This window comes from Oncorhynchus mykiss, chromosome 4 (assembly GCF_013265735.2).
Source record: "Oncorhynchus mykiss isolate Arlee chromosome 4, USDA_OmykA_1.1, whole genome shotgun sequence".
Lineage (NCBI taxonomy): Eukaryota > Metazoa > Chordata > Actinopteri > Salmoniformes > Salmonidae > Oncorhynchus > Oncorhynchus mykiss.
The window spans coordinates 24,638,587-24,659,295 of record NC_048568.1 but is presented as its reverse complement, the minus strand read 5'-3'; the positions used below and the strand labels follow the sequence as shown (position 1 = coordinate 24,659,295).

The following is a 20,709-nucleotide window of genomic DNA, read 5'->3' as shown; positions in this document are numbered from 1 at the left end:
GCGCAAAATAGTATGCAGCATCATCTGGATATGAATGCAACAAAAGTTCAACAGTTACCTTCTGCTACAATTTCTGTCAAGCCGTCTACGCATACAGTTTGACGCATATATTCGATAAAGCCAACGTATGCGCCAAATCGAACGCACTGCAACTGCCTCTGCAACGCAGTGCTGCAAGGCAAACGCAGCGTTTCGTTGGAAATGAATGTAACTCTGGTGTCCTAAAATACAATACCGCTGTTGGTGTGTTCGAAACTTAAGCAAATTATAACAAAACTGCAGCACAATGTCAGGAACACATATTTCTGCACTGCAGTTAACCAGTTCATTTTGAATTTGTGATAACACGGTTGTTAACACGATCTGTCATTCTCGTTGAAAGCAAGTCTTAAGTGGGAGATCTGTTCTATGTTAGCTAGCGATGATTATGATTTTTCAAAGCCGATACAGATTGGAGGACCAAAAAAAGACGATACCGATTAATCAGCCAATTTTTATATATATATTTATAATAATGACAATTACAACAATACTGAAAGAACACTTATTTTAACTTAATATAATACATCAGTAAAATCAATTTAGTCTCAAATAAATAATTAAACATATGCAATTTGGTTTAAATAATGCAAAAACAGTTTTGGAGAAGAAAGTAAAAGTGCAATATGTGCTATGTAAGAAAGCTAACGTTTAAGTTCCTTGCTCAGAACATGAGAACATATGAAAGCTGGTGGTTCCTTTTAACATGAGTCTTCAATATTCCCAGTTAAGAAGTTTTAGGTTGTAGTTATTATAGGAATTATGGGACTATTTCTCTCTATACCGTTTCTATTTCATATACCTTTGACTATTGGATGTTCTTATAGGCACTATAGTATTGCCTAATCTTGATAGGCTTGAAGTCATAAACAGTGCAATGCTTGAAGCACAACGTAGAGCTGCTGGCAAACGCAGGAAAGTGCTGTTCGAATTAATGCCTACGAGCCTGCTGCTGCCTACCACCGCTCAGTCAGACTGCTCTATCAAATAATATACTTAATTATAATATAATAACACACAGAAATACGAGCCTTAGGTCATTAATATGGTCAAATCTGGAAACTATCATTTCGAAAACAAAACGTTTATTATTTCAGTGAAATACGGAACCGTTCCGTATTTTATCTAACGGGTGGCATCCATAAGTCTAAATATTGCTGTTACATTGCACAACCTTCAATGTTATGTCATAATTATGTACATTTCTGGAAAATTAATTACAGTCTTTTTTAGGAAGAAATGGTCTTCACACAGTTTGCAACGAGCCAGGCGGCCCAAACTGCTGCATATACACTGACTCTACTTGCACAGAACGCACGAGAAGTGATACAATTTCCCTAGTTAATATTGCTTGCTAACTTGAATTAAATATGCAGGTTTAAAAAATATAAATTTGTGTATTGATTTTAAGAAAGGCATTGATGTTTATGGTTAGGTACATTGGTGCAATGATTGTGCTTTTTTCACGAATGCGCTTTTGTTAAATCATCACCTCTTTGGCGAAGTAGGCTGTGATTTGATGATAAATTAACATTGATTAACATTGATTATATGCAACGCAGGACAAGCGAGTTAAACTAGTAATATCATCAACCATGTGTAGTTAACTAGTGATTATGTTGAAATTGATTGTTTTTATAAGATAAGTTTAATGCTAGCTAGCAACTTACCTTGGCTCCCTGCTGCACTCACGTAACAGGTGGTCAGCCTGCCACGCAGTCTCCTCGTGGATTGCAATGTAATCGGCCATAATCGGTGTCCAAAAATGCAGATTACAGATTGTTATGAAAACTTGAAATCGGCCCTAATTAATCGGTCGACCTCTAATTTATAGACGTTTATTTCGGTCGGTACACGCAATTGACTGAGTGAGACATGAAGGGGAAAGGAAATTTAGGGTACAGAACTGTGTGATGCTTGGCTCGGTTTATTTTTTGTTGTGTCCCGCAAATGCACATGTACAAATGGAACACTAGAGTCAAAGCACATTAATGTTGTCTTCAAGACAACCTTTCAACCAAATAGTTTTATAGTATTTGAACAAAATGTGATCTCTGATTAAATATGGATTTGACGTCCGTTCAGTACCCATCCCTATTAACCATATTTTCCAGCACACTGGTCTCAAATGACACGCAGGGAACGTGTTCAGGTATTCACAGGACATGTAAGTGACTGAGACGTACGGGCGATGAGGGGGGTGTAAAACTAAAGTCTACTCTGATAAACAACAGCTCTATTCCCTTGGGTCATTTGACCTTTGACCTTTCCCAGCAGACAGGCTGTGTCGTCAGCAGGAGGAGGAGGGGCAGAGCAGGAGGTAGTTAGGTAGAGAATAGTGCTCCATCCTGATAATTACACATCTAATCATTGAATAAAAAAACATGGCCCTCTTCTGTGCATTCTCCATTGAGTGCTGATGGCTGGTGCAACTAGGCTCGGTCTCTCTGTCTCTCCCCCCCCTCCCTCTCTCCTGGTCCGGTGGGTTTACATAACACTTGAGGCTGGAAGACATGAGACCGGTCTGGCCCCCTTCGTTGAATGGGGGGGAGAGAAGAAGTGAGAGTAAGAGAGAGGAGAAAGAGAGAGAGCAAGAGTGGCGTCTGAACGTGTGCATGGGGTGTGTGTGTCTGTTATCGCTCTCGTCCTGAGCCCATCAGTGGCATTCTGATGGCGTTCCCAGTGGAGTGGTTGGTTGTTTAGCCAGAGTGGATTGGCATGGCCGCCTCTCTGACACAAAGTTATCCTCCATCCTCTAGAGACATGCAAACACACACACACAAAAAATGTCCCTCACTGGGAAAATTACACATTACTAATTAGGAGAAAAAGACACCGAGAGAGAGAGAGACGAAGAGTGTCTGAGTGTGTGTGTGTATTATTATCTCTCTCAAAATGCAAGCAGGGAAGCCCTCTATGTAATGATGTGTACCTACTTATGTCCTTTAAGACTACCATAATGTTGGTCTGTGTGAGGGCCAGGGGCACCCAGCAGCTGAGAGTGCAGGCTATAATTATAGCATGTCTGCATGGCTTCTCATGACAAATGGCTTTCACTCAACCAATACCAAATCCCCAAGCCCAACCCTGACAGCTATTTTGGTTGTTCCAACCTGTTTTTTCTAACTATGTTGTTGTCCACTAACACAAATATTAACTGAACACAAGTTCCTGCCAACTGGCCTTCTTTGTGTGTGTGTGTGGGGGGGGGGGGGGGAGGGGGGGGTGACAGAACCAAGAGAGAACCCCAGTGTTTGATGGGAAATCCTACATTGTACACACACACACCATTACCTTTACCAGTCTTTAATAAGAGGGATTAAGTGAAAGGGTGCACTGGACAGTCCACCCCCCCCCCCCCTACATCCTTCAGTAAAAACATCTCTCCACCTGTCCCCCTCTCTTCCATGCGCTGCCCCAAAACAACCTCTCCTCTCCCTTTCTCCCAGATCGTTACTCAGACAAGGTTTTATACCTTAAAGATGCACTATGCAGAAATTGCTCCCCTATTTCCTGGATGCGAACATTTTTATAGTTTGCCTAATTTCACTTTATGTGACAAAACAACCAAGTATAGTGTAATCATTGTACCATCTAAACCGCTGTGAAATATATTTAAAATAGACCAGAAATATTGTATTTTCAGCTGTTACAAGTTGCTGTACAAAACTGAAAGTAAAAGACACAAAAATAAAACTTTACGGGAAGAATAGAAATAGCTAACATAGAACAGATCTCCCACTTAGACTTGCTTTCAACGAGAATGACAGATCTATAACACATAGTTCTATGGGAATTTGGTCAGGTCGCCCAAAAAGTTACATACTGTAGTTTTAAGAATTACACTCTCAGGCCATCTTATTCTTACAAAATCTCTATAAAATCTGACAAACGTCCTAGCCATATTTAAGCAAACATCAGTGATTAAACACAAGAACACACACACAATAAAGGCCTATGTGTGTGATCCAGGCCTGTTTGACTGCAGTGAGATCAATGTTAGAATCCATAGTTTAAAACGACTGCCCAGCTGAAGTCTTCAGCATGCAGTGATGTGAAGTGTTTCTGTTGATAAGAGAAATAGTGTGTGTGTGTGTGTGTGGCCCTGAACACTGCTGTCCTCTCTCTTAACACCAGCTCAGTGAAGTGTGAGTCTATTCCCTGTTAATGATTATTTATCCTAACCAACACACTGCTGTTGGAGGGAAAAATCACCTCACCCTTTTTTTACCTGCTGGGCCTTACTGCTACACACACACACACACACACACATATACATATATACACACACACAGTGCATTCAGAAAGTATTCAGGGACCTTGACTTTTTCCACATTTTGTTACGTTACAGACTTATTCTAAAATTGATTAAATTGTTTTTTCCCCTCATCAATATACAGACAATACCCCATAATGGCAAAGCAAAAACAGGTTTTTAGAAATGTTTGCAAATGTATTTTTAAAAAACAACTGAAATACACATTTACATAAGCATTCAGACCCTTCACTCTGTACTTTGTTGAAGCACCTTTGACAGCGATTACAGCCTCCAGTCTTCTTGAGTATGATGCTACAAGCTAGGGGAGTTTCTCCCATTCTTCTCTGCAGAGCCTCACAAGCTCTGTCAGGTTGGACTGGGAGCATTGCTACACAGCTATTTGCAGGTCTCTCAAGAGATGTTTGATCGGGTTCAAGTCCGGGCTCTGGCTGGGCCACTCAAGGACATTCAGAGACTTGTCCCAAAGCCACTCCTGCATTGTCTTGGCTGTGTGCTTAGGGTCATTGTCTTGTTGAAGGTGAACCTTCACCCCAGTCTGAAGTCCTTGATGTTCCTGTGACAATCAGTGAATTTGTTATTGATTTATACATCTTTAAATGGCATTTGATAGATTTTATGTATTTCTATCAAATCAAAACTGGAATTTATATTCAAAACAAAAGGTTGTAAAAGTTTATATTACATTTATATAATAAACCATATCTATTTTTATGTTTCTGTGACAAACAATGAATTAGTTATTGATTTTTACAATTTTTAATGGATTTTGGTTCTTCACCATAGGGATGGTGCCAGGTTTCCTCCAGATGTGACACTTGGATTCTGGCCAGAGTTCAATCTGGGTTTTATCAGACCAGAGAATCTTGTTTCTCATTGTCTGAGAGTCCTTTAGGTGCCTTTTGGCAAACTCCAAGCGGGCTGTCTTGTACCTTTTACTGAGGAATGTCTTCTGTCTGGCCACTCTACCATAAAGGCCTGATTTGTGTCGTGCTGCAGAGATGGTTGCCCTTCTGGAAGGTTCTCCCATCTCCAAAGAGAAACTCTGGAGCTCCTTCAGAGTGACCATCGGGTTCTTGGTCACCTCCCTGACCAAGGCACTTCTCCACCGATTGCTCAGTTTGTCCGGGCAGCCAGCTCTAGGAAGAGTCTTGGCGGTTCCAAACTTCTTACATTTAAGAATGATGGAGGCCACTGTGTTCTTGGGGACCTTCAACACTGCAGAAGTGTTTTGGTATCCTTCCCTAGATCTGCTACTCGACACAATCCTGTTTCGGAGCTCTACGGCCAATTCCTTCAACCTCATGGTGTGGTTTTTGATCTGACATGCACTGTCAAATGTGGGACCTTATATAGATAGATGTGTGCCTTTCCAAATCATGTCCAATCAATTGAATTTACCACAGCTGGACTCCAATCAAGTTGTAGAAACATATCAAATATGATCAATGGAAACACGATGCACCTGAGCTCAATTTTGAGTCTCATAACAAAGGGTCTGAATACTTTCGTAAATAAGGTATTTGTGTATCTATGTAACTACACAGTAATTATATCTATTAGAAAAAAATTCTAAAATCCTGTTTTCGCTTTGTCATTATGGGGTATTGTGTGTGATGAGATATACAGTACCAGTCAAAAGTCTGGACACACCTACTCATTCAAGCGTTTTTCTTTATTGTAGAATAGTGAAGACATCAAAATAATGAAGTTACACATATCCTGTAGTAACCAAAAATGTGTTAAACAAATCAAAATATATTTTAGATTCTTCTTCAAAATAGCCACCCTTTGCCTTGATGACAGCTTTGCACACTCTTGGCATTCTCTCAACCAGCTTCACCTGGAATGCTTTTCCAACAGTCTTGAAGGAGTTCCCTAATATGCTGAGCACTTGTTGGCTGCTTTTCCTTCACTCTGCGGTCCCCTTCATCCCAAACCATCTCAATTGGGTTGAGGTCGGGTGATTGTGGAGGCCAGGTCATCTGATGCAGCACTCAAAAAGTCCTTACACAGCCTGGAGGTGTGTTGGGTTATTGTCCTGTTGAAAAATAAATTACAGTCCCACTAAGCACAAACCAGATGGGATGGCGTAACGCTGCAGAATCCTGTGGTAGCCATGCTGGTTAAGTGTGTAACCAGAAAAGCACCCCCACACCATCACACCTCCTCCTTCATGCTTCACGGTGGGAACCACACATGCGGAGATCATCCATTCACCTACTCTGCGTCTCACAAAGACACGGCAGTTGGAAACAAAACTCTCAAATTTGGGCTCATCAGACCAAAGGACAGATTTCCACTGGTCTAATGTCCATTGCTTGTGTTTCTTGGCCCGTCTCTTCTTATTATTGGTGTCCTTTAGTAGTGGTTTCTTTACAGCAATTCGTCCACGAGGCCTGATTCACACAGTCTCCTCTGAACAGTTGATGTTGAGATGTGTCTGTTACGTGAAGCATTTATTTGGGCTGCAATCTGAGGCTGGTAACTAATGAACTTATCCTCTGCAGCATAGCTAACTCTGGGTCTTCCTTTCCTGTGGCAGTCCTCATGAGAGCCAGTTTCTTCACAGCGCTTGATGGTTTTTGCGACTGCACTTGAAGAAACGTTCAAAGTTCTTGAAGTTTTCCCACATTGACTGACATTCATGTCTTAAAGTAAATGGACTGTTGTTTCTTTTTGCTTATTTGAACCTTTCTTGCCACAATATGGACGTAGTCTTTTAATAAATAGGGCCGTCTTCTGTATACCAACCCTACCATGTCACAACACAACTGATTGGCTCAAACGCATTAAGAAGGAAATAAATTCCACAAATTAACTTTTTACAAGGCACACAGTTACGGTTTTCTTTAGGTGAAGGAGAGTCGGACCAAAATGCAGCGTGGTATTCTTGATACATATTTAATAAAGAAGAAACCACAAACAATACAAAAACAACAAACGTAACGTGAAAACCTATACAGCCTATCTGGTGACAACAAACACAGAGACAGGAACAATCACCCACGAAACACTCAAAGAATATGGCTGCCTAAATATGTTTCCCAATCAGGGACAACGATAAACACCTGCCTCTGATTGAGAACCACACCAGACAGCCATAGACTTACCTAGAAAACCCCACTAAGCCACAATCCCAATACGTACGAAAAACCCCAAGACAAAACACACCACATAAAAAACCCATGTCACACCCTGGCCTGACCAAATTAATAAAGAAAACACATAATACTAAGAACAGTGCGTGACACACACATGTTAATTGAAATGCATTCCAGGTGACCACCTCATGAAGCTGGTTGAGAGAATGCCAAGAGTGTGCAAAGCTGTCATCAAGGCAAAGGGTGGTTACTTTGAAGAATCTCAATATATTTTGATTTGTTTAACACTTTTTGGGTTACTACATGATTCCATATGTGTTATTTCATAGTTTTGATGTCTTCACTATTATTCTACAATGTGGAAAATAGTTTAAACAAATAAGAAAAACCCTGGAATCTGTAGGTGTGTCCAAACGTTTGACTGGTACTGTATATAAGAATTGACATAGAAGTTTTAATGGAAAACCATTCAGCAAAATTGTCCATTTGTCACATCCCTAGTATCGGCTATATTTCTCAGAGAGCGCCTCAGCTATGTGCTAAATTCACCATCTGAGCGGTAAAAGAAAACACTACTTTTAGGGTTGCTAGGCAACCTAAATCCTTATAAGAAAAGCATTGTGGTCTGGAGACAAGCGTTGTAAATTACAAAGTCCAACGGAATGGTTGAATTCCTGGCCTGGAATCTGCTGGCGTTCCAAAAAGCTGGGCTTAGTGCCCGCTCTGAGGGCTGGAACTTAAAACCACTGGGAGACAGGACCAGGGAAAAGGATAACCACTGTAGTTGCCCTATGGGCTAACACAGTCATATCCTCCCAACTGTGGCAAAGTGACTGCATACACTCACTGACACTGAGACACATGGACTGTCAACCTCCCCAGTGATGACAGTTTCAAAGTGCTTTCAACAGTCAACATGACACAGCACAGCATTGCATAGAACAATGACCATGGGCCTAATCACTGTTACAATCAAGACACTCAAACACTATGGGAGAACTGCCACGTAAAAGGCTCTCAATGCCACACACAGACACACACAGACAGACACAAGACTGAGGGCAGACTAACTCATATTATGAGAATGATGAGTTCAAAAGGAGAGGGAATGAAAGGTGTGGCTTGTAACCCATCCCTGCATTCCTCCTTTTCCCTTTGCATCTCTCCTTCCTCCCCATCTCCCTTCCTCCCTCACTCGAGTCCTTACCTCAAACCATATCTTGCCCTCTCTTTTTCCCCATAGGCTCTTTCTGTCACTCCAACAATGGGAACTAAAGTTATCCACCTTAAACAGGATTTCTGGCCTTGTTAGCATTTCCTTTGGACCAATGCCTTTGTGCACGTACAAGCAATACACACACACACATACATACATACATACATACATACACACAATTGACTGTTAACACACACACTGCACATAGCCATGCGGTCATATCTTATCTGACCTCATGCGGAATGCATGACACACACACACATATATATACACACACATACACAGACACTATTAAACAAGTAACACCAGTTGACTCAGCCACTGCCAACAAGGACAATGCGCCAAAAGATAAATGCTTTTTACTAATTAAGAGGTCAATGATTGGACGTACCAGATCTCCATTTGATGATGTCATTGAACTCATCATTGGCTGCTCCCTCGATAGCGTCGCCAGGTGACGCCATGGTAGCCATTTTGTCCACCAGGTCCTCGTCTGTTTACCTCCGTTAGAATGTTAATCTGTTAACTTTTTTAAAGGAGTCCCACTTCTTCAAATCCAACGTCACCTAAATATGAAAAACAAATGTACTGAAAGTTTTTAACTACATATTATTTCATTGGATGCTATTGAGGCCTAGCTTGGTTGGTTGATTGAATCTGGTCTTGTCTAACAACATCACATGAAAACACATTGATCTGTTCTACTCATCCATATGTGTCGGAGAACTATGACCACAACAGAACTCTCCCGTTTTATAAGACAGCTAGAAAAATGGTGTGATGGTTAAATGCAGCTGCCCTGCAGAAGTAAGAAGATGAGACTTCTCATTCAAATGGAAGACTTTCTCACCATACCCCACTGACACACACAGGTGTAGGGCCATGCCAAAGAGGCTGAGGGGACGGGTTGTTCCGTGACTCAGGATAAACTGACAGCTGTGTGTGTGTTGTGAGAGTGCACAACGCGAGGTTGTTGACCTGGCCTACAAGCAGAGCGTGATCTCACCTCTCTCTACACTAAACGCAGGACAACTCCATCCATTATTATACAAAGAGCTCTAGAAATGCACTCCACACTGTTTTCACAAATCATTTACTTGAAATAATTTGACCTCTGTGTGGTGAGTTGTGCTGTGATTTGTCATGTACACATTTAATTGGACTGTTATGTGATCTTACTGAGCAAATCAGAGAAGGGTGACGTTTGACAGAGTATTAATTGGAGGTTATATAGAAATTGAGGTCAAAGTTAAAAAAATCTGTCACCACAGTACATCCAGAATAGATGAAAGGTAATGTCATTGGCATACATCAACACTTTACATTGTATACCTTATGAAGAGTTGAAGTAGTTCAGTTAATAAAATGTTTCTTAACTCACTTGCCTAGTTAAATAAAAGGTTAAAAATATATATGTAAACCCTTCATAAGAAAGACCACAAAGTTCATTTGAATAACACTAATATGTCTCTACCATGAGAGGAATGAAGACTCAATAGGGACACGTTTTATCTGTAACTAGCCTAAGTATTAATGCTTGGGGAGTGATGTAAGTATCCAAATATAGTATCTGTAAAGATGAAAAACAGAAAAACCAACTGGCCAGTGTCTTCTCAATTTCAGTTCCTCCTCCAAAAATTAAAGTTGCTTTGACAACCGAAGGTAAAAAACATCAGCAACGGACCCAGTCGACTTGTTTAGCCAAATTAAAGGGCCTTTAACCGTTTCAGTAAATTGCATTAAATAGCAAGCAAATGTAGAATTTAGTAAAGTATACAGTTGTAGCTATACCCAGTTATAAATCATTTATTAACACGAATAGTTTGCTCTGAATGGCACCAATGTCTGCAATTTTCCAGGCCAATACTCATCTGTCATTTTAATCCGATCAGATTAGCACGAACATTAAAAATGTGGCTAGCAGACTCTTTTGAACTATGGGATATGGCACTGTTACAATTGCAAAAACAGGCAAATATGATTCAACAAGTGGTTCAACAAATAATAAAGAAACAATGCATTGCTAGTTGGATCACAAGGTCCTTGCACAATCTCAGACAATAGATGATTTATTGATTTGGCAAGTAGGCTACATTGTGTTTTCTTGAGTGTATTGGTGTAAATAATGATAGCCTATTTCGGCTACTATGTAGCCATATTTTCATCTCGAGTGTTTGCAAAACAATTCACACTCACCTTCGCTCCTGTCAATCAGGGGGCGCGATCGTGGAAAATCCGCGTATTTTGCCACAAAAATATAATTAAAAGTTCGCTGTATTTGTGAAAAATTACAAGCTAACAAAAATACCCTATCTTAAATGTTAAAATATATCAACACGAGGACCTTTAAGCCATTTTAAGAGGCGGGGGCACTCCAAACTATGCTAAAAAAGCACAGTCCAGCACATCCACACACTTCACAATAGCAATTTTCCAAAGCATCTAAGAAACTGCTGTTTGTGGGTCCGTTGTCTTCCTGATGGTATTCGGGTGTGTTCAGTTTTTTTGTTGATGAAAAAATGTTAGCTCATTTTACGGGAGAAACCCGCTCAGCTAACGAGGGAGTCCGTCCCAAACTTTGTTCCTGTTGCTACCTTTCCCTGCCTGCCCGCAAACTTCTGACGCGCAGATGGAAACATGGCGCGGTCGGCGTCACGTGACAGCGCGCACACGCGCTTGACTTGGTTCCCGGTTTTGACTGGAATGGACAGGCCAACAGTTTTTGTCTGAGTTGAATTTTCGTAGCAGGTTAAGAAAATTTCCGGAGCGGGTTAGGATAATAACGTGTCAGGTTAGGTGAATTAGGTTAGGTAAGGACAGCGGTTAGCTGAAATGCAAAAAAAATAAAAGCTGTACTCTTTCCAGCCATGACGGTGGTTCCCCCGACGATGGAAATGAAAACTTTTGAATCGCGTGTGGCAACCAACTCAATCAAAAATATTAAGATGTAACCGTTCCCAAAATACAATTTATGTGTTTTTCTGTTGTGTCACTTTATCTCAAATATATGGATATTGTGGTTATTGGTTAATTATTATTGATTTAGTTTGATTAGGCCACTCATTTCACATGGACTAGGGCTAATAGAACTTGGTCTGCTTATTGTTGTTTGCCTTCCAATGTCTCAAATAATAGTATAAACCCATGCTTTGTGCTTGTCTGCAGTCAAGGCGATACATTCCATGCCACTGAAGATGCTTGATATCTCAGAGCAAGCAAAAGCCTCAATGTCATTCAACTGTTGACATTGACAATGCAACATACCCTATACATTCGGCCTATATCCTATATGTTATAACTATGAGATATGCAATCTGAAATTAATGATGATGTGCATGTATGAAACATGGTTGCAATGTCAACAGTTTGAAGATCATCAAGGTAGGTGGACAAATATTTGATAGCAGTGTAGTTTACAGATGTGGATAGCTCTTCTGGGATAAACTAGAAACAATGACAGTGGTGCAAGTTTCACATTCATCCCTTTGAATTAGGTTTTCCTTTATCTTGAGTTAATCAGACACACACACATAGATAATTAATAATGAGTAAGCCTATCTAGGATTGGCCTAAATATATAATTGATATTAAAGGCCAACATCTCAAAGGCAACCATTGCTGGTCAAGATTGAGTAGGCATAATGGAAATCTAAACAACATCCTCTGCCTGTGGCTTTAGTGATGTTGCCTTGTCCCCTCTCCCTCCCTCGTTTCAGTTGTCACTGCCTCTTTGTGTGCGCTTCCTCGCGCAGACCATAGAAGAGGATTGATTGCACAAATGAGCGCTCAGCAGGGCCCTCGCACAGGTGTCAGGTAACCGCACAGGTAAAATGAGCCGACCTGGGAGGAAGACTGCAAAATGAAGATGGAATGTAAGACCTAACCTGACCTATAAACCAGTTGGAGAGAGAGAGAGAGAGAGAGAGAGCAGTTGATTTGAATGGAAAATAACAATAGGCCTCATGATGGGCCACATTAAGGCAGATAACAGGTCACCGTTACATGCTAAGTCAACATTTAATATTACACTTTGAATACACCGGCAGCAGTATCTGTCTCAGATATTGCAATAAGTTTCATCACTCTTACAAATCCGTTGTCATGTAACTCTACCTGTTATATTACTGTGTAGATATGAAACGGTAAAGCTTCCGTCCCTCTCCTCGCCCCAACCTCGGCTTGAACCAAGGACCCTCTGCACACATCACCAACTGACAACCACGAAGCATCGTTACCCATCGCTCGCGCACCACTGCGCACCACGACTAGCTAGCCATTTCACATCGGTTACAGTTACATAGATATATGTAAACCTAGGATAAAGTGTTGCTTTCTGAGATATATAATCCTGCTCTAATTATTATTCTGTGATGGAGATGATCCAGGCTGTATCACAACCGGCCGTGATTGGGAGTCCCATAGGGTGGCGCACAATTGGCCCAGCATCGAACGGGTTTGGCTGGTGTAGGCCGTCATTGTAAATAAGAGTTTAGTCTTAACTGACTTGCCTAGTTAAATAAAGTTTTTTTTTATGTGGTGCCCCTGGCCTGAAAATTATGAAATTAAAAGGGCATGTAGTGTAGGCCTACACATAAAGGAGTTCTAGCGCCCCCTTGTGTCCAGCAGGACACATTTGCTCACATTGTTTATAGATTTATTTTTCTACTGTATTATTGACTGTATGTTTGTTTATCTCCATGTGTAACTCTGTCTTGTTATATGTGTCGAACTGCTTTGCTTTATATTGGCCAGGTCGCAGTTGTAAATGAGAACTTGTTCTCAACTTGCCTGCCTGGTTAAATAAAGGTGATATAAACAAATATAAAAAAATGGTGTCATTTATTAATTGATTAAATACTAGGGCCTAGGCTTACTGAAAAAATATTCAACAATCAGCACATTGTATACTTGTTTTGTAAAGCAAACATCATAACCCACCGTTTTTATTACAACAACATAAGGTTATTACGTCGAGAATCAAGGCAATATATTTTATTGGCCAGTAGGGGGTAGCCTTGGCTACACTTTATCATTTGACATAAACAAGACATTTATAGTCAGTTAATATATTCAACTGCTTCTTATGTGACATGAAGGTGTTACAATAACAGCAGCCCAACTATCAGATATAATGTTTTAATGTAACACACTGAAAGTGTTGTCGGATTACGTTATTAGAATGTAACACAATGAAAGTGTAGCCAGATTACGCTCTAACGTTTTAAAGACTTGACTGCAGCATGTGACAAGCTAAACACACTACCGTACAAGCCGTTTACAGTACCACAACCCCTTCAATTGAAAAACAACGCCGCATATTTTCGATGGAAGTGCTTTCCTTGAGCAAAACTTTCTACCAGGAGTGGGGTTCGAACCCACGCGGACATATGTCCATTGGATCTTAAGTCCAACGCCTTAACCACTCGGCCATCCTGGTATACACACCTTAATGTAACGGCGTATTGATAAATAAAGCTGCTGGAATGTGATCCATTGACATTAATACGTAATATATTTGTATAGCTTGCCGAGCAATCCATTTCAACACAACGGCAGCTGCATGCATGAAACAAGACGATGAGCTACCAAGGAACCCTCGATAACTGATATGCTATCGTTATCTAGTTACGCTAGTATCTGGCTACTATTCAACTTAAGCAAACGCAGGATTCACATTTCAAGATAAGTCTAAACATAATTATTTGTGCAGCTTAATTTGACTATTAGCTCATAGCTGGCCATATTATTGTACTTGTAGCTAGCAAGCTAACGAAGAGAGGAAGAGGCGAAGCGAGATGTTTCACTCTCACCAAAATCTGTACACAATAAGGCCAGATATATGGGAAAAATGTGAAGATCTATAGGTGCGTTCGTAAATTCACTCTGGCTATCTACTCCGGTTTCAGGAGCACTCGCTTGAGCGCAGAATAACTATGACTGGTTAATTTACGAACTGCTCAACACCCGTTGAATATGGCCAGTGTCAATAAACGTCGGCAAAAAAAACGTTATTACCAGCAGCACATTTACAGTCACTAGATAACAGGAAAATAGCCTAACCAGCTCCGCTGGGTCGAGTAAAATGGTCAGAGTGAGGTGTTCTCTCATTTGTGTCGGGAAGTAGCTAGCCAACGTTAGCTTGGGTGCTTGACTGCCGTTGAGGCCAGAACGCTTGGATCAACCCTACTCCTCGGCCAGAGCGTCCAGTGTGGCTCTGATTTTACGAACGGACAATCTGACAATACTCTGAATTTACGAACGCCCAGAATTTGCTCTCTGGCACTCCAGATTTAATTTACAAACACACCCCTAAACCACAGATAGAACAATGAGAGATATTTCACCGGATGTATACATGTGAAGCATCCGCTTGGCTTTACCACACACTACCAAATATGGTAGTGAAAGGCAGCCCAGTGGGAAAAGATGGAAGAAGATGGATTTTGCCCGACATTCAGCAGATTTTCTCATGGATGAAACTTTTGATATCAATACAGTTTTCTGTTACTAAAACTATAATATGTTATGAACAGAGTGGACAAAATGTTGTATACTTTACTATTTGCCCATAAAAAAAAAATCGCGTTGTTTAGAAGGCGTGCAAAGGCAAATTGAGTCATTGCACACGCGCACTTCACATAGTAGGCGTTCTCCAACGGAAATATATAGATGCATGCTAGAACGGGCCAATAGGATCTCGCTACCTCGTGCTTGGCTCTGCCCACCTCCTTGCTTGTTGTGCCCACTATGACTAATTTGTTCCCATTGGAAAGGACAGGCTGTGGTCTATCTCGGATTAGTATGAAACATATCTGTCTAAACCAAAATTGTGTATAACTAACCCAAGTTTGTAGCCTGCCTTCCGCTTTGGGATGACTCCCATTTTTAGGGAGGAGACATGAGCATCTCATTATATACGTATCTCTGGCTATCGCTAGCGATCTTGTGCATACCGCGCTTAAAACTAGATTAGATATATGTATTCATATTGTTTTTGCAAACGTTCTAAACAAGCAGGCCATACAAGTGAAATAATGTTCAGCAACTTAACTACTACTATAGTCCTCACCCGGGCATTTACGAAAGTGTCAAAAGTACCAAATGTGTCTGACACATGGTTATCTGAAACACAAAAGTTCTAGCTTGCAAAATATTTGCAATGCAGCTCCGAGGTAGACTACAAGTGAAGACTATCATCTAGGATGCACGAGCGCGTCCTTATCGAATTCTTAGGCGCATATTGAAGATGTTAAAAGTTATGGAAGGCCAAGAGATTCAAATTGTCCTATGGGCATTTTTACACGTGTTCATTACACCTGTTCAGTGTGCATTTACAGGTGATTAGAATGTTTGAATATTGTACTTCCAGACTCATGAAATTCTGCCATTGCACACTTTCTGAGCGCCTGTGTAGTAACGGGTACATTTCATACGTCTGAAATTACCACATTGTAGCCTGTCCCACCTCAATTTCAGTGGGTTTGACTTTGTTTGACTTCTGGCCTGTTGCGACGAATCGCTTACTCAGGGATGGAGGAGATGTTTCTAAATATAGATCAAATTGTTAAAAATAGTCAAGGCATTGGTGAGAATTGGAGGAAGAAATTAAAACACATTCTTCCAAATAGCATTACAACTACAAAGCTGACGCTGGCTAGCTAGCTTATTTTCATTGAAATAGCATGGCTAGTTAGCTAACTAGCAATAGTCTTCTGTCTAGCCTGTAACTAATGGTTGTTACGTTGTGGGACAGAGCAATAGTTCTTTGTACTTGTCATTTGGCTGAGACTAACATTAGTTTAGAAAATAATTGTTTACTTTGTGTATATTTGTTGTGTAATTGGTTGGCTTTGCTAAGTATCAATCTGAGATCTATTTGCTCAAGTTAGCTAATTTAGCTATTAGCTAATGTTTTAGGAGAACATGCTAGCTAGAATCTAGACAATAGAGAATGGGGAATAAGATCTGGCTGTTGCAGTGCCCAGACAAGGTGAGAGAACTGCTACAGATAAAAAGGTAAGATCGCTATCTTGAGTAGCTATATTTCAAGGTTGAACCATGCAATAGATATTTTATTGGCTTGCTAAATGAGCTGCTTTTCCTGAAAATGTCTATGATAAAGCTACAATCTAGAACTTTAAAAGTTATTCAGCTGTCCCCTTAGGATAACTTTTTGAAGAACCGTTGTTGCTTCCAAGTAGAACCACTTGATTCCAGTTGGGTTCTACCTGGAACCAAAAAGGATTATACTAAGGGGACAGCTGAAGAACACTTTTGGAACCCCTTTTTCTACGAGTGTATCTAAATGTTGTTCTAATGCAATGTCCATGTTACAGCCACAACATGATGATCATGTAGTCAAACATCTGAAGTCTAGCGAGGAGGAGAAAAGCCTGCTTTGGATCAGCTGTCACGTTCGTCATATGAATCGGACCAAGGTGCAGCATGGTATGCGTACATTCTTCTTTGATAAAGAAAGAACACTGAACAAACAACAAAACGTGAAGCTATATGAAATAGTGCAGACAGGCAACTAAACATAGAATAAGAACCCACAAACACAAAAGGGGAAAATGGCCACCTAAATATAATCCCCAAACAGAGACAACGATAAACAGCTGCCTCTGATTGGGAACCATATCAGGCCACCATAGACATATAAATACCTAAACCTACAAAACCCCTAGACATACAAAAACCCTAGACAATGCAAAAACTAGCATACCCACCCTCATCACACCCTGACCTAACCAAAATCTAAAGAAAACAGAGATATTAAAGGTCAGAGCGTGACATGAGCAAGGAAGAACAATAACAACTAGCTATATCAGATCAACATGTTCAGGAGAAGCAGGGAGAGAGCAAGCTAGTAGTAGTAACATTATTATTTGAAACCTCACATGCACATGTATCTGTATTATATTTAAGCGATAAGGCACCTCAGGGGTTTGTGGTATATGGACAATATACAAGGGCTGAGGGCTGTATCTAGGCACAACCAACCCCCAAGGTAAACAACATAATTGCAACAGTAAACAAGTAATATTGACTCGTGGTATACGGTCTGATATACCATGGCTTGCTATCTTGTTATCTGTCTCATGTACCAATCATCAACATGAACAAGACTGAATTCTGTTGAATTGTCAACTGGTCTAAATTCTTGTTAGGAAGATGTTGCTGTTCAAAATGACATGTTTATGACTGTTGATGTTCACAGGAATCTCCGAATGCTATGTTGAATGAGCACCATGGATGAAGGATGGGAAGGAAAACAGACAGCTTCTTTCGACCACATCTTCACCAAGTCATACAATGTTTGCTTCATGAACAATTCTTACATCTGAAATAAATACAGAATCATTTTAGTTTATTCTGTTCCTAATGCTGGATGTGAGTAATTTAGCAGGTCTATAGTATGTATTGTTTTGAAACGTTTATTTAATATCTATTCAGTCAACTAATTTATTTTGTGTTTGCTAAAAGAATGTATGTTTTGTACTGTTACTTTTTACATGCTGAAACAGTCTCATTAGTTTTGAGCTAGGCTATGATCGGGGAAATGTCTACTGTAAATGTTTATTTCCCTTAATGAGAACTTGGACAATGTCAGGGAATAAGTAGGATAAATGGACATCCTATCAATGACAAAATAAACTGCAGAGGTAGCCTTAAAAGATAACATTAGATCTGTGCATGTTATTACTGGACAGACAGCTAGCCAGAGCAGTGACCACATTTTCACATGGATGTATATACAAAATGCAACATGTAAAGTGTTGGTCTCATGCGCTGAAATAAAAGATCCCAGACATTTTCCATAGGCACAAGAGGCTTATTTATCTCAAATGTTGTGCACCCTGGTCCTTCCTCCTGTCTCCGTAACAGTTTATACATTATTTTTTTAGAAAACATTTTAATTCAGCCTTTGTGGTTTGAAAAGTATAGTGACTATTATTGCTTTAATTTTCCAAACAATTTGGGTTTTGGAAAAGTAGGTACTTTTCGCAAAACCATCCCATCTGGTGGATGGAAAGAGTCATAATTTATATATATAATAATATAAATTATGACTCTTTCCATCCACCAATTTATTTTTCCTTTATATATATATAATACGTATATATATATATATACGTATATACACACACACACTTCAGACAAGGAAAAATTCTGTATAGCTAAAAATTATGAAGCTTTTATGTACTTTTTTAAAAATACATAAATGCTTTTTTTTATCACAAAATGTGACGTTAGCTACTAAATACGTTTTTTTGGCAATTATCCAAAAACAACTACAAAAACGCCATTCCTTACCCAATAGGCTGAACTTGTGTAATGAACGCATGTAAAATACCCATAACAAGCGTTCTAATCACCTGTAAATGCACACTGAACAGGTGTAATGAACGAGTGTAAAAATGCCCATAACGTGTTCAAATCGCCTGTAAACACAAATTGGACATGTGAAAAAAATCACGAGTACAAAAAATGACATTTGACGCTTGAAAAAAAGCAAGCGAAAAATGATAATTACAAGTGTTACGGTGTGTTCCGGGTATGACTATTTGAAACTCTTGGCCTTCCATACAGAAGAACTGTCCACATTACTTTTCCTCAGCCAACAAGTTGAGTAAAAAACAGCAAAAGCACCTGCCTATGTCAATCTACTATCCCCATAGTACAAACGTTTTCCCTTAATGAGCTTGTCCTTATGTGCGAGAAATAAATACTCCAAACATACTCTGAGGCACCGAGGTAAAAACAGTTTCAGGCTGGATATTGATGGATATTCACGCATTCAAACCTCAATAGCTTTCAAACCACAGACTCCAAATAAGTGTTGGAAAAATTACGCACCGCATTGCACAGGTCTTATTTTTCACAATTTGGACATGAATTGACTTTGCAAAGCTAATAAATGTGGAAATGTGAGAAGTCTTTTGTATTCCTAGTTAAATGAGTTAGGGAGCATAAACAATGTACAAACTGTTTTTACATTCAAATTTCAATAGCTCCATGGTCATATGACCTACTGACCTCAAACAAGGTTCAGAATGTCCAGTGACTACCCTTCTATATTGCACACCCTTTAGTTTGTCCATCTTCATCACACATTTTTACATACATTTTTCAAACTTTCTCATTTCAATAGCTCCTTGGTCATGTGACCTACTGACTTCAAACAAGGTTCAGAATATACACTCAGTGGGTTTACACATTGCACACCCTTTAGTTTGTCCATTTTAATCTCACACACGATTTTACATTAATTTGTCTGCCCTGCCCGCATGAAGGACTGTGTCACTCACACACCTTTTCACTTGGGCCTTCTCCCTGGGGCCTTCCTGACCTCCAGGCAGGCCCGCTTTGACCTGGTGACCTCTGACTCCTGGCCTACACTCCCTGCCCTCTCCCTGGGCCTGAGAGTGTATAACTTACTCCCTGGAACTACAGACCTCCAGGCCTCCACACCTACTCTCCCTACCCTGTCAACTCCCCTCTCCCTTGGCCTTAGAGTATAGCTTACTCCCTGGAATTACTAAAATGTCTATAGTCCCGCTGTCAGGAACCACGTGCACCTAGTGACCCGAAACAGGCACTGTGCACCTGGCGACTCTGTGCTCCTGCTTTTTTCTGCTCACAGACTCCACTCCAACTTCCAGTCCCCACTCCACAGCCTGAGTGCTGCCCCCAGCCCCAGAGCCCGGCCACCCCTGCTTGGACTCGGGAGTTCCCCCCTGCCTTGATAGAGGCCTCCTTGTGCACCTTGTAACCCGAAACAGGCTCTGTGCTCCTAATGACCTGCCCGCTTTTTCTGCTCACAGACTAAGTCCCCACTCCAACCTCCACAGCCTGAGTGCTGCCCCTGCCGCCCCTGCTCGGACTCTGAGTGCTCCCCGCCTTGGGGGAGGCCTCCTCGTGCACCTGGTGACCTTTTGACTTCCACAGCGAGTCCCAACCTGACTCACAGTCCCAACAGAGGACGGGCCCGGGCGGATGGGCAACCACCACCTAGCCCCCTACCTATCCAGAGCCCAATGTCTTATGCCTTGTACCCGCCTGCCTGGACT

At 40.7% G+C, this 20,709-nt stretch overlaps 1 protein-coding gene, 1 long non-coding RNA gene and 1 other non-coding gene across 4 annotated transcripts in view; 1 reads left to right on the top strand and 2 right to left on the bottom strand.

The window, feature by feature from the left end:
* utrn (utrophin) overlaps nucleotides 1-11,271 on the bottom strand; it is a 341,113-nt gene extending 329,842 nt beyond the window's left edge. Inside the window, exons 1-2 of the mRNA XM_036975991.1 lie at nucleotides 10,832-11,271; nucleotides 9,027-9,201 (exon numbers count right to left, since the gene is read on the bottom strand). Coding sequence (XP_036831886.1) covers nucleotides 9,027-9,108 — 82 coding nt within the window. The 5' untranslated portion in view covers nucleotides 9,109-9,201; nucleotides 10,832-11,271. The remainder of the gene's footprint in view (nucleotides 1-9,026; nucleotides 9,202-10,831) is intronic.
* A 2,718-nt stretch (nucleotides 11,272-13,989) lies between these two features.
* Nucleotides 13,990-14,072, bottom strand: trnal-uaa. Its single transcript has one exon. It is a non-coding gene; the product is annotated as a tRNA-Leu (tRNA).
* Nucleotides 14,073-14,931: 859 nt separating this feature from the next.
* LOC110522390 lies at nucleotides 14,932-19,573 on the top strand. 2 transcript variants are annotated; one of them, XR_002473308.2, is made up of 3 exons: nucleotides 14,932-16,651; nucleotides 16,972-17,083; nucleotides 17,856-19,573. It is a non-coding gene; the product is annotated as an uncharacterized LOC110522390 (long non-coding RNA). The 2 variants fall into 2 exon arrangements; XR_002473307.2 differs by having other exon boundaries at nucleotides 14,932-17,083.
* The last annotated feature ends 1,136 nt before the right edge of the window (nucleotides 19,574-20,709 follow it).